Source organism: Aplysia californica, unplaced genomic scaffold (genome assembly GCF_000002075.1).
Source record: "Aplysia californica isolate F4 #8 unplaced genomic scaffold, AplCal3.0 scaffold00002, whole genome shotgun sequence".
NCBI lineage: Eukaryota > Metazoa > Mollusca > Gastropoda > Aplysiida > Aplysiidae > Aplysia > Aplysia californica.
Window position 1 is genome coordinate 4,350,042 of NW_004797272.1, and position 13,766 is coordinate 4,363,807.

The 13,766-nt window shown below is 42.0% G+C and overlaps 2 protein-coding genes across 5 annotated transcripts in view; one reads left to right on the forward strand and one right to left on the reverse strand.

The window, feature by feature from the left end:
* Positions 1–1,057, reverse strand: part of LOC101847776 (galactose-1-phosphate uridylyltransferase) — a 12,872-nt gene extending 11,815 nt beyond the window's left edge. Inside the window, exon 1 of one of the 2 annotated variants that reach the window (XM_005089050.3) lies at positions 866–1,057. The gene's annotated coding sequence lies outside the window, so the exon portion shown is untranslated. Of the gene's footprint in view, positions 1–213; positions 303–865 lie in introns of those variants that run through there. The other variant, XM_035973978.1, reaches the window with a different exon arrangement.
* A 323-nt stretch (positions 1,058–1,380) lies between these two features.
* Positions 1,381–12,956, forward strand: LOC101847385 (U11/U12 small nuclear ribonucleoprotein 35 kDa protein). 3 transcript variants are annotated; one of them, XR_001185535.2, is made up of 2 exons: positions 1,381–1,548; positions 2,977–3,012. XR_001185535.2 is itself a non-coding variant. In XM_005089048.3 (2 exons), the coding sequence occupies exon 2, from the start codon at positions 9,358–9,360 to the stop codon at positions 9,976–9,978; it is 621 nt and encodes a 206-aa protein (XP_005089105.1). In that variant the 5' UTR covers positions 1,381–1,548; positions 9,335–9,357; the 3' UTR covers positions 9,979–12,956. The 3 variants fall into 3 exon arrangements, 2 of the variants coding, with proteins under 2 accessions (XP_005089105.1, XP_005089106.1); XM_005089048.3 differs by lacking the exon at positions 2,977–3,012 and adding an exon at positions 9,335–12,956; XM_005089049.3 differs by lacking the exons at positions 1,381–1,548; positions 2,977–3,012 and adding exons at positions 3,068–3,112; positions 9,335–12,956.
* Positions 12,957–13,766: the final 810 nt, after the last annotated feature.

Below are 13,766 nucleotides of genomic sequence, written 5' to 3' on the forward strand. Positions count from 1 at the left end.
GGGGGCTGTCTTATAAGGACAGATTATGAATTTTAATACCAGTAGTTTAAAGTCCGAATGGCAACAGGAGACTATTCGGACTCGAGTATATCTCGCTGGGTACAACCAGTGATAGTGTCCGCGAACTGGAATTTGAGTCAAAATAACCTCCAGCACTGTTCGGACTCGAGTCGGAATAGCCACTTCATTTAGAATTACAGAGTGTCTACGTACACGGTAACCAGGTGCACAGCCTCAGGGTCTACACATGGTAACCGGAAGGTCCAAGAGATAGTCCACTCAGCCAAAAAAAAGTGTCACTTTTTTATTGTTTTTCACACAAGAAGTGGAGATTTTCTAAAGAAAGTGGCTATTCTCACCCGCCGGAAGTTCTCGCAAGATCAACTCCTCCCCTCTTCTCTCTCTCTCTGTCTCCTTCTGAATACTGTCTATCGGTGTGGACGATCAAATTGACCAAAACAAAGTTAAAAAATGATGTTAAGACACAAAAGTAAATTAATTTGGTAGTCTACAAACATGCTACGGCTATTTAACTTTTCGAATCGAGCCGAACTACGCGGGTCGCCATTTTGTTTTGTTCTCTCTCTCACTCTCTCTCTCTCTCTCCACTGCCCACAGACAAAATTGTACGCTTTTAGTAGGCTACAAGTACAGTTGTAATGGAACGTTTGTTCACAGCACAGAATTCTACAATTTTTCTCTTATCACAGCGTAGAATTCTGTGGTTTAAGGTGAACGCAAAATTTGTTGACAAGCGCACCGGGTGAGAATAGCCACAAGACCCGCCTGCACTATTCTCACCCCGGGTGAGAATAGAGGTGGCCGATCTTATAACAGTTCAGAAGACCGACGTTCACTTTGTTACCTAAATTTAGCAGAGACGAAAGAGATTTAGAATCTAGTCTTCGTGCTTGGTCATGCAGACTGCAACAGTTTATGAGGTGTAGATCTAGACCCCTCTTCTGAAAAAACTGCAAGCTAATCCTTAGCCTTGCGAATGCAAAGTGAAAGTCGAAAGTACGTGCACTGTGCACAATGCCACATAAGTAGGCAAATAAAACCCCGGCCAGGTTTTGTTGTCTGTTTTTGGTTTAATCAAGAATATTTGGGAGTTGTAGTCCATCGTATTGTAGCCTACTTCATCGGTCCTTGACCTACATATAAAGTAAAGGGAAGAGAAATATTTAAATGTAGGTTAGGCTACCATTTTTTACCTCTTTTACTTTTGATTTAGATCTTTTTCTCTCTTTTGTGCCACCATAAATCCCAAGCGCACATATTGAGGATCTATTATTTTTGCGGTTTTCAACAACTTGGCACGCAATGGCTAGCGTTAGTCGGCAATCAAGTCTTGCGCCTGGCCCGGAGTGTGGACTCGCGGACTCGCGTCAGTCGCGTGCGTGCGTGCTCCCGACTCCCGATGTAAACAAACGAGACGACAACTGGGTGTCTACAATTTTACTAATCTAGATATAGATATCTAGATCTACTAAGTTGTGGTTTATAATCCAGTTTCCAAGAGTCTTTTCTCGTCTGCTTTGCCGTTTGGTAAGTCGTTTTGCTAGATCTAGGCTTTCAAACTGCCGCAACTGTGTAAACGTCCTTATTATTACCCTTACCCCTACCCCTACCCCTACCCCAAGCCCTCAATTCTGCTCTGTCTCATAGTGGTCGCTCGTTACGGAAGTCCTCCCATAATGATACATGCCTAGGCCTACGTCTACGTACACGGTAGCCAGTGGCGGTGGGTAGTGAAGGGCTCACGGGCTTGAGCCCCTACCCCCTCCCCATCCACCACCCCCAACTCTATCCCAAAGCAAACGAAAGTGAAAGTGGCGATTGTTAAGATTCCCGCGTTTAATTCCGATGTGCGTTTTTCATACCCTCAGGCATATTTCGCTTTGGTCCCTAACCCTAGGTTAGGATTAGGGTTAGGGCCAGGGTTAGGGTTAGGGCCAGGGGTAAATTTTTACTTTCACTCCCGCACACAGATGCACTGTTTCAGGGGTCAAACTGCTGTACTGTTTGCTGCAGATCACACAAAGCCACTAAAACTGTCGCAAATCAATTATTTTCAAGACAATTTCAAATCTAACTGTAAAATATCAAATTATGGGTAAAAACAGGGGGACATGCCCCCCCTGTAACCCCCCAGATTTTCTTTTACCCCAGTGAGGCAGGGCCCCCTGGAACCCCCCGATTGGTCCAAAGCATGTCTATCTCGGTTAAGAACAATCAAATATTTCAAAAACTATTAATTTGCGACGGAAATGAAGTTGATATTCGCGTTCAGCGCATCAATATTTAGTAGAAAATAGACAACTGGTAGCTGAGAGTGAGACGGGAGGGAAAGTAAAAAAATACCGGGCCAGGGTTAGGGTTAAGGTTAGGGACCAAAGCGAAATATATGCCTGAGGGTATGAAAAACGCACATCGGAATTAAACGCGGGAATCTTAACAATCGCCACGAAAGTTTCTCCATATTGAAATATAAGCAGTGGAAACTGTTATGACCGCACGGAGTGAACACAGAGTGATCAACTTGGCGGCCTGCTCGCTTATCCAATCACTGTTGCCACCGCTTACAACTATAGTAACCCAGCAGCCAATCAAATGTCTTTAGGGATCCGCAAAGATGAGCCCTTTTCCCACAGCCCGTCCTTAATGAAACTCTTCTTGTAAAAAGGTAGAAGACTGGGAAAAAATAACACTGTACCGAGGGCTCACACTCTCCTAGCCCTGACAATGGGGTGAAAGTTTACGACACACTTTCCCCCACTGACACAGATACCTATGCGCTCATTGGTTCTTTGTTGGGTGCGTTCTACTTTCTCGACTACACGACTGCACTCCCTAATCCGGCTCACAGAAGTATTATGTTTGAAGTGTTGTGTGTGCATGTTTGTGTTTGTGCCGCTGAGATTTAACAGTTATAAATCACGTCGAACTACTTGTAAGGCAACTTTTTCATCACAGGAAAACTAATTAGAGGAAATTTGGAGGTGAATCGGCTTCGTCTCCACCATCAACAGGAATTTAACTAAGAACAAAGAGATGGAAAAGAAAGGCAACTCTTCTCGTTAGAATGGTTCTCAAACTGCCGTGGCTCACTGTGAGTATAGAAAAATCATCTATCACTGTTTAATTCTTATTGCTTGCTATTTGGTGGTAAAGAACTGGAAGCAACCTAAGCCCCACCCAAATTTTGGTCCACCCACCGCCACTGACGGTAGCCGGGCACCTCGTCTCAGTATCTACGTACACGGTAACCGGGCACCTAGTCTCACCTAGTCTCAGCATCTACGTACACGGTAACCGGGCACCTAGATCTATATATAGATCTAGTCCTCAGTATCTACGTACACGGTAACCAGAATGAAAATAAATCTATTTTTGTCCTGTGCTGTCACTTGCTGAAAAAATGAAAGTTGAAAGTTATACAAGCGTCTTGTCGGGCTCGCCATCGTGACCAGTCAGTGAACCTGTGCGGGCGCATCACATTGTGAGTACCGGTTGGGGGTCACCAAAGTTCATTCAAAGTCTGTGAGCTGTGAAGTATCTAAGGGCTCCGGAATGGGGGGGATTTTATTGATTTTTTAAACTCTTGTCCTGCGTCTGTGCCGAGATGCGAATCTTATCAGCAACCGATTACGTCGGGCGTGCCGGGCAGGCCGCCGAGGTCACTCAGTGTGTTCTGTTGGTGTACAGCGCGCGCGCCGGGAAATGTGTGTTTTCGCCATTAAGACCGTGGGAGATCGAGGATGAAATTAACGCTCTATCTTTCATAGCTTTTTATTTATAAAGTGTTACAAAACACATGAATAACCCCCTCTCACAAGCTGAAGACATTACCAGTAGTTACACTCATTCGAATTTTAAACCTTTCTGGATGCTCTTGTTGTTATGAATTACCTGAGGTTCGAAAGGGGATAATACAGGTCAATTTCCAAATGTTTTGCACTCAAATTGTTCTTTGTACCTGCACAATGGTATTCAAAACTATCAAACAAGCTTATTTTTTTAATCAGGTAGTATCATTTCATACAAAATCAAGCTCATTTTAAAGATTTTGTATAGAAAAATGGAAGTCTGTTTCCTGACTATCCTTTCGAGCTTCTCATGTCTAAATGAGTCAATTTCTTCTATAATTTCATTGGACGAACATCTAGAGCTACAGTCCATGCCGGCTTTAAGCACGGTCATCGGGAGAAAGCTTAAGCGTGCTTAAAGCCGAAGCGTGCTTAAGTGCGAAGTAGACATAATCCAGAGATTTTCATGTAGAAAATTCCCCGTGCTATTTCCCTTTGTTTGTAAGTAGGCCTATAGCGGTCCCACAAAAGTGTGCACTGTTATTTAGACACACACCATGGTAGTTTTTGTTCGCTTGTTTGTTTTTGTTTTGTGGTCGAATGGGAAATGAAAACTGAATTTAGACGGCCAGTCACGATACAGCACACTAGGCCTACTGTAACACACTGCCTGTGCGTACCACTGCCCGCTGTGCCACTCATACCACCGCCTTCATCCCACCTCGCGCATGATACACAATCAGGATTAATGGGTAGCGAGGGTCAAAGGTGAAATCGCAGCCAGCCTCCCTTTCTCATCTCCCCGCCTCTCTTTTTTTTTTTTTTGGATCGTGTGTAGCTTTGCCTTAGGCCTAGGCTAGATCCTATGTCCGCGCGAACGGCTGTGTGCATCTGCCTTCCTCTCCGCCCGTGCGAGTGTGTGTGTCCATCACTTGCGTTCTTTGTGTTTCTCTTGACACACTCCACTGTTGCGGTGTAAACTGCGTTCGAACTTCGATGGGTCATCATGAAAATATTGACTGCCTTGTAAATGAAGCGTGCTTGAAGCCGAAGTTACCGTGCTTACAGGCGTGTAATTTATATAGCAAAAATTCGGTAAGAGCCGTTTAGCGTGCTTGAGTCCGAAACGTGCTTAAGGCCGGCGTGCTTATAGCCGGCACGGACTGTACCAACTTGGGGTGTTTTGAATGAGACTCATGCCTCGATTACAAAACAATGCAGGCCGTTCTAGAAGAAGGCCACAAACGCTCACAAACTCAAGCAGACTGATGCACACTCACTTGACCTGCATGAATGGGGATCCGACTCGGGACCCGAATTTCTCGTTAGATGTGTATGGTTATTTGTTATATGAGATTAGTTCATGTTCTCTGTACGTTATGTGGTGTACCCCATATTATTTCATGTTATGTTGTACCTGTATCATTCATTGTCCCTGTTAATCCGTGTTCACAGATGAAATCATCATCTACCGTTTATAATAAATGAACTACACTGAAAAGTCTTTCTTCAAGATGGTGCGCGTGCGCAGAGCCAGGGGCTACACTGATTCGGGACCAGAACATAGGCGAGGTGCCGAAATCTAATAGGCTTATCGGGCGACATAAACCCAGCTCCCGCAGGATGAGGGTTAAAGGTACAGTCGAGTGAGGGGTGGGGATGAAGGCAACACCGGATGACAAAAACTGAACTTGGAGTTCTGGACTGCCCTGCAGGTACTGTGTACGTGACACTGAGACTACATGCCCGGTTGCCGGTTACCGTGTACATGACAGAGACTACGTTCCCTCTCTATGATAGTGAGGTGCTCGCTGTAGGATATTACAGTGTAGGCTGTAGCTTCATAATGTTTACTTTCTCACGTTTAATTCCGTAACGAGCGACCACTCTGAACTCTATGAATATTATACTCAATGGCTATCAAAATCAGTACTGAAGGGGGGTAAAGCTGTGATCTTGTAGTTCCGTTCGTTAAAGTGTAAAGTCCTCGATCCATTTGTTTACATCCAGAGAAGAAATCCACAAGTCTTGAATACCAATAGGCGACACAAAGAACAGGGATGCAACCTAACTGCAAAACATCAAATTATGGTAAAATTATAAGTTTAACACTTACTTTGATGCACGCAAGAATATCATTTTCGCTTGTGCAAAATTCAACAAATGCACTCAGTTACCGTGAGAGAGTGTCGATATATTCATCCAAGACTTGCACAGGCTCGCAGATGACTGCAGCTATGGGGCCCTCAAAGATGAGCTCATAAGAGACAGAATAGTTGTCTGACTGAGTAAGTGCACAGGCTCGCAGATGACTGCAGCTATGGGGCCCTCAAAGATGAGCTCATAAGAGACAGAATAGTTGTCTGACTGAGTAAGAGACGATGACCTGTCCAAACAGCTCCAATTGAATTGAAGCTCAAACAAATAAACCGACAAGCTGAAGCTCGCAATGAAAGCCAGACACTCGTACGAACTCGAGTTGAGCTAGTAACAACAAAACCACACAACATGCGTAGAGTGTCGAGTGCTTCAAGGCCTCCACACAAACCACACACTCAACACACAGGTGTGGATACTGTGGCCGCCTCCCTAGCCACAAACGAGACGCCTGTCTTGCCAAGTCTGCAGTCTGTGGTTCCTGTGGCAAGAGAGGCCACTATAAAGCTGTTTGCCGTAGTCACCCCAAAGTTCAGGAAGTCGCAGTCAACTCCTACCACGTAGCTGAGATCCCAGACTTTTTAGGTTCCATTACTGTGAACAAAGTCAACAGCCCAGATTGGTGGTCTGCTATCATCAAGTTGAATTCCATCCCAACAAAATTCAAGCTTGATACTGGTGCTGTGGTTTCTGTCATCGGAGACAGAAGTGTGGACTCAAGACTCAAGTCAACCTCTCAATAGCTGCAGCAAAATTCTAAAAGGCCCTCTTGACACAACTTATTTTCATGGCGTCACATTTTTAAAAAACAAAAGACAAGGACACGGCAAAATTGCCGCAGTTGACCCTAGGCAAATTGCCATGGTGTCAGGGTCTATTTCAAGCCCTGTAATTAGGCCTAGTGTGATATAGTTCCTTATAATTATAAACCATCAAATATTTTTTTTACTCTTAATTTGCGACGGAAATAAAGTCAATGTTCGTGTTCAGCGCATGATATAAATGTATGAAGAAAATGAACACATAGTTGCTAAGTATGAAATGAGATGGAAAGTAAAAGAATACCGAAACTATGCAGTTTGCCAAGTTTAAACATTACCACACAGTGCTCATAGTTGTGGTATCTTCCAAGCCTTATGGAAGACGGCTCAACTAATGAAAATCTAGTCTTGTAAATTTTGGGTTTAGTCGGTTTTACATTAAAATTAGGCTAAAATGATCAGATAGACTTGAATAGAATAAAAAGCCATCATTGTATTGTCAGGGTCTAAAGAGACTCGGACCTTGCTTCACATTTGCGGACTCACTAGATCTGCTTTAACTTTAGCGTTAAGTTTTAGGTTATTTTGCACTTAAGGCTACCGGTAACATATAAGCCTGTCAATTGTGCCAGTGTTAACTTGACTTACTTAAACTTAATACACTTGGATTACCTGGAGATTCATAAAGTACAGGTCTGAAGGTATGTTATGAAGCATCTTTGTGATGAAAAATGAGAGGCCGGTGACCATGCCATTAAGTCTAGTGATTTCAGCATCCAAGCCCTCTAGAAATTTTGCAGGGGGCTTGAAATAGAATTGTTGTGATATGGATGCACTTTCAGACATAAGTTTCAGTTTCATGTGAATATGTCAGGTAAGTTAGCTAGTTTTGAATTAAGGTTATCTCTATCTGAAACAGGAGAAATACAATTGGCAAGACACCATGAGAAAGGAATAGAGTCTGAGCTTGTTTTTAGTGAGCTACTGTAGCTGTAACGAACTACGCCCTTTTTAGTACATTATTACACCAGTGGACACAACAGTTCAAGTTGTGTCTCCTTTTGTGTCATGATGCGATAGACTGCCGTAAGCTGACAAAACGCCCTTTTTTTTTTCATTTTTGCGCCAGTTTTTTAAATATATTTGCTAAATCGAAGACCTGATCAGTTACCCTTCTATTGGTATGAAAAAAAATCTTATTTAAACTGTGACTAATTTTGAAATGAATTATAATTCAAATTTTGGAAGCAAGCCTTTTATAAATGGTTACACTGACAAAAAGCCTCTGTATCCCGAAACTGCTGCGAATTTTTAAAAAGTTTTTTTCACAGCTTACGGCAGTAGAGTAAGGATTTCGTCGTCAATTTTTCTATATCTTTCCATAAACTTGTCCATTTGCCTGGCAATTGATGGAGAAAAAAATACCCTTCTATCTTTAATAGAAGTCTAGATATTTTGTGTTGAAGATGGGGGTCACGGGGTGTCAGTGCCTTTTGATTTCATGTTTTTCAATAAAGTCCATGCAGGAATGTGTTTTTAAGTGGACCTCCAAGGTGTTGAGACCAAAACGAAAATAAAATCAATAAAAATGGCCAAACAATCAGAAAATGGTTTGTTGTTGTTTTTTTCAATTTAATCATTTTGACAAGTGTTTGATTTCACCACGATACCCTACATTTAATTTTTGACGTCAGTCAGGTTTTCCTTCGTGCAGTGGCAAAGGCTACCATTTTAATTTGGCACAACTTTAACTTAATCTCTTCCTTGGAGTTAACTTTTGTCTGGAAGAGAAAAAAGAATAGTGGAAATTGAAATTTATAAAATAAAGCGTGTTTTTTAAAGGTGGATACATTTGATATGAGGTCTTACTTTTAAGTACTTGCACACACAAAGATCAAAATAAGTGAAGTAAGACAAAAGTAATGGAAACTCCTTGGCTTAGAGAACAGTATTCATCATCATCCTTCCCACAGCACTGTGGAGTATAGGCCATCAACAAGAGCTCTTCATCTCTTCCATTGTGGGCTACATTGTACACCTCTGCCCAGTAGTTTTAGGCCTTCACCTTCTCTTTCCTTGTAGATTCCATCTTGAAAAGCTTGGTGGGTAAAGCTGTTTTCTTAAGGTTTGTTAAATCCACTTCCAGTTTCTCCTCTATTAATTTTTATACATTCAAATTTGCTCTCTAAATAACGACCACCAGTCCAAAACAATAATCTCTGTACTAACAATCACTTCCCACTTCCCCCAAAGCGTTTTTCAACATTATGATAAACCGTCTTGTACTATGTCCAAGACAATCCCTTTTTTTCCTGACAATGGATGAATTAATGTTGCTTCTCTGTCGTCACCATTATTATTATGTACTCCAACAGCTAAAACGTTCAAAATCTTGTGCCCGAAGGGAATACATCGTAATGGGGTTTTGCTGTTGTAGGTTTATTACATTATATCATTATAATGGGCATCCCATTTTGTACACTGGAAAAACTGGGCAGTATAACGGGGGGGGGGGTATATGGGATTGGACTGTAGCAGTAGAACAATTCATGTATGTCCTGGGTGTATTTTTCATATGTACTCATTCTTTTTCCTTTTTTTTTTCAGCCCTTTCAGTTGCTGACACAACAATGGCATCATTCTGCCCAGTTTTTGTCGACAAATATGATCCACTGAAAGCAGGAAGTATTGATGGCACAGATGAATACCCTCATGATAAAGGTGTGGTTAGGGCACTGAATGCAGTTTATAAGCCCAACAGATTTGTGAAAGGAGCCCCGGAATGTACTGTTTTTGTTGGTCGCCTGAACCCAAACACTGTTGAAGAAACCATAGAAGATTCTCTTAAGGACTTCGGAAAAATTCTAAGTGTCAGAATTGTTCGGGACATTGTCACTGGTTTTTCAAAGTGTTACGGATTTGTGGAGTTTTCTGATCCTTACGAGGCTAGAGATGCCTGTAAGAATGGAAATAAAATTGTCATTGATGATCATGAGATTTTGGTAGATTCAGAAAAGGAAAGAACTCTTAAAGGATGGATTCCACGACGATTAGGAGGTGGCATCGGAGGAAAAAGGGAGTCTGGTCAACTGAGATTTGGTGGTAAAGATAGGCCTTTCAAAAAACCAATACAGACTTTGCACCAAGCCCAGGATTACAAAGACTTTGGTTTCAAGGATTATTCAAGGAATTCAAGGAGAGACAAAGGCAGAGATGATTATCAGAATCGAAATAGAGATCGTTATAGGTGACCAAAAACAATGTTAAATACATTGTAAGTCCTGACTGTCGGGGCAGAGATTGCATCAGTCTCTCCTCCACCTTCCATCAATTTGGTGTTTTGAAGGACTGGTTCCATTTCAGTTGCTTTCTTTTTTAAAGCGACGTGATTGTTTTGTTAACATCAATTCTAGTTCTAGCATGAGAGCATTATGTGGATTAGCCGATCCACAAACATCACTCGCCGCACCACTCAAAGTTACAGATTGCCCATCCTTAACGCGGATGTAAAAGAACTGCTTTAAAAAAGTGTTATTTAGAACAGCTACATTGGCCCCCAGAACATCTGAAGGCAGTCCATGAGCAGTCAGTAAATCCTATTTTTTTGGTACAAAGAACAAGAACAATAATAGGGGGGAAATGTGCATTATGCAACTCGTTCTTTTCCTCAACAACTGCTATAATTACTACTAAGGACTTGAATCTATGGCAAAGGGGAAACACTTATAAATATTTTCAGTGGTCAAATTGTATACATTTTGTATCTACATCATACGACGTACCGGTACTCTAAGGCTCTATGTAAGGTATCGAATAAGCGTAAAATTTAGTTGTTAGTAGATCTTGTTAGTACATGTAGTTATAAGTGGTTTGTAGTTTTTTAAAAAAAGAAAACAAAAAATTTTTTTTTAAAATAGGACCCTTTTAGGGCCGCACCCGTTGTCACCTCTTAATTAAACACGAGATTTAGGTGCAGCTATAATTGGCCACACGAAGGTTCTTGCCATCAATGGGGGGAATGGAAACTTACTGCGGCCATGCATGGGTGCACAAAGTAATGGTTATGTTAAACAAAACCAAGCAAAACAGGGTTAGTTTAAAGCATCTAAAACTGCCTAAGTAGCGTTTTAACACAAAAATGCTCAGTAAAATCCAAGCTGGCATATACTTACCGAAAATGGGAAAGCGAAAATTCAGGGTGGTCAAAATCAAAGTTGAGGCTTTGCCCACGGGAAGAAAGAGAAAGTCACTTGATTGCAACTTTTAATCAACTCAATGTTTATAATACAGGGAATCGCCGCCGTATTAAAGGGGAAAAGGTTACAGAGAGGTGAGACAAGAGCCGTGGCCGCACCAGTAAGTCTCTACTCTAGTCCTGCAATAGGGTGAATCTCTACTAAACAATCAAGCGTGAGGAGCCAATTGAGAAGGAAGCTGGATTCCTCACCACTTATTGTCTTAGTAGCCTTTGGGTTTGACTTTTCAGTCCCCATAGTCTCTTCCTCGGTTGGCTTGTCCCCACCACGGACCACAGAGCAGCCAAGCACCAACCGTTCTTTCCGATATGCCGAAGGTAGAGCAAAACATATGCTATGCCTGCACACTTGCAACTTTCTCCCTGCTGGAAATTGTAGGAAATATTCTATGGGATTACCCCTTCTACTCTACTCACTTTTTACAATTTTCTTTACAACAACCTTTCAATTATCCTTGCTTGTAACATGTCTTCCATCGCTTTCTCTACTATTAGTACTATCTCCCTATTCTTGAGTGGCGTGTGGTATGGTTTGAGTCTGATTGGGGGGGCTATCACCTGTGTCTTGGAGAAGGCGAATTATATGTCCTTGTTTCTTCGTACCAGCTCTCTTACCCATCCTAATTCTATGTTCTGAAAGACAATGCAAGTCGGTCTCTAGTCCATCTTCAAACTGATCGCTCCTTTTAGACTCTTATAGTCTACCACATTTTCACTTATCACCCTTTCTATCCTGCCAATTGCACAGCTTCTTTGTAACCTTTAAATAGTTTTGTTTATGTTGTTTGCTATCATAACTGACACATATCGTTCTTCGTTATCTTAGGCAGTTTGACTACTGCTGCACCCAGTAAATCCCAGGAGTGTTGCTAATTAAACCTTGGTAAGGGGGAAGTATTTGTAAGACATTAGATCTATCTGGTTCCAAATATAATGGTTGTACCCTTATTTGTGCAGTTACCATTGGTGGTGTGTGGTTTAAGCACATCGTGTCGGAGTCTTAACAAGGATGCAATGTGAACATCTTCCTCCGAATCTACGCAGGTACCTTTAACCTGTAACTTTTTACGGTCAAAATACAGCCTCGCGCCGTTGTCCACGAACCAGTCTCATCTGAAGATTACATTTCTATTCATCTCCTCAACAACATAGAAAGAGTGGGTCGTTTTTACACCACCTATGGAGAAAAAAATATCTGCACGTCCGTCAACTTTCAATAAATTTCCGCCCACTGACTGTAAATTTACTCTTTTTCTTCAGTAAACCTTTGTTACAAAGTGGATCAAATGTCTTCCTCTTTATCAAACTTACTTCTGCCCCTGAATCAACTAAGGCTCTTAAGTTTCTGCCTCGAGAAGTTGAGAAACTGGAATTTGGGGAACCTGCAACATTTGTCCGATATGTTACTGGATTGTTCAGTGGGCCACCCTCGTATTTCCTGTTCTTTCTGGGAAGGCAGCCGGGTAGTTTCTTGACCTCTTTCACCTCATAGTGGTCTGCAACTGACTGCTTCAGTGATTTCCATTGTTCTCCAAGGCTTTGCGATTCTGTTCGCAGCCCTTCAGCGGTGACGCTGTCGTCAAATCTCAGTAAATACTTTTTCAGCTCTTCCATAGCCTCTGATGGGACTTCACCAAAGTTTCTTGGATGAAGAAGGAACAGGTCAGCAAACAATCTAGGCACTGCAGATCCTTTTAAATCTTTATTCAGTGCTGTTAACAAGGGTGTCTACAATTAATTTGTACACTTCAACACGATATTTCTTCATTGGGTCAGCTGTTGATGTAGCTTCGTCTGTACAGAATTCATCATCCATTCGTCTGCGTCGTCTTTGCCATTTCAAGGGAAGCGACTCTTCCACGAACGAATGTGTTCTCTCCTCATAGCTAATAACAGCTCGCGACCAAAAACATCAAGCAAGTTTTGTAGCCATTCAGTTGTGTAGATATATATTACACGCTGACACTGGTGGCATTTCTGACTACAAAAGAAAGGCTAAGGTAAACTTTAATTGAAAATGAGAATTACTTTAATCAAATGGAATTGCCTCATACGGTACACCTCGGTCATTGGAGGAGGCTGTTGAGTCTGCTCATATATCATTCTGTGGATGATGACAGTATTCCTAGACAACACGTTCCTAATTCAGCCTTATCATACGAGGGCTGTCCCATGGAAAACCGGAATTTGGCTGTAATTTGAAAACTATTCAATATTTTCACATTCTGTAAACGCACACTTGTAAAACAATCATTTAGAAATTTCCTGATTGAGCACCATGAGCATCGCACAAACCAAACGAGCACAACAGTTCTCAAAAGATGGCTACCCCCTTGGAAAATTGGTCAAGGGTAGAAATGAGGTCTGTCATTCGGTTTCTGACCGCAAAAGGTCTCAAATCTCTAGAAATACACACTGAAATAAAGTCAGTTTATGGGGAGAAAGTAATGGCAAAGTCACAGGTATATGAGTGATGTAGTAAGTTCAAAGCCGGGCACTTCGATATCAATGACAAAGTTTACCCAGGATCTTGTTTTTCTGCCAAGACTGAGGATAACAAGAGTCGCGTTAACGAACTTATTCAAACAGGCAGGCGACTAAAAATTCGCGAAATTTGCGAGTCGCTAAACATTTCAAAGTCGACTGTCTATAGGATAGAGTTTGATGAGCTGCACTATTGGAAGGTCTCTGCTTGATGGTTTGGGGCCGAAAAAGACCAGCGGGGTCATTTTGCAGCATGGCAACACAACGCAACACACCGCAAACTGGTTCCAAAGGTTCGGC

Excerpts from the sequence above, each read along its gene's own strand:
- LOC101847385 (XM_005089048.3), top strand. The coding sequence starts at position 9,358 with ATGGCATCATTCTGCCCAGTTTTTGTCGACAAATATGATCCACTGAAA.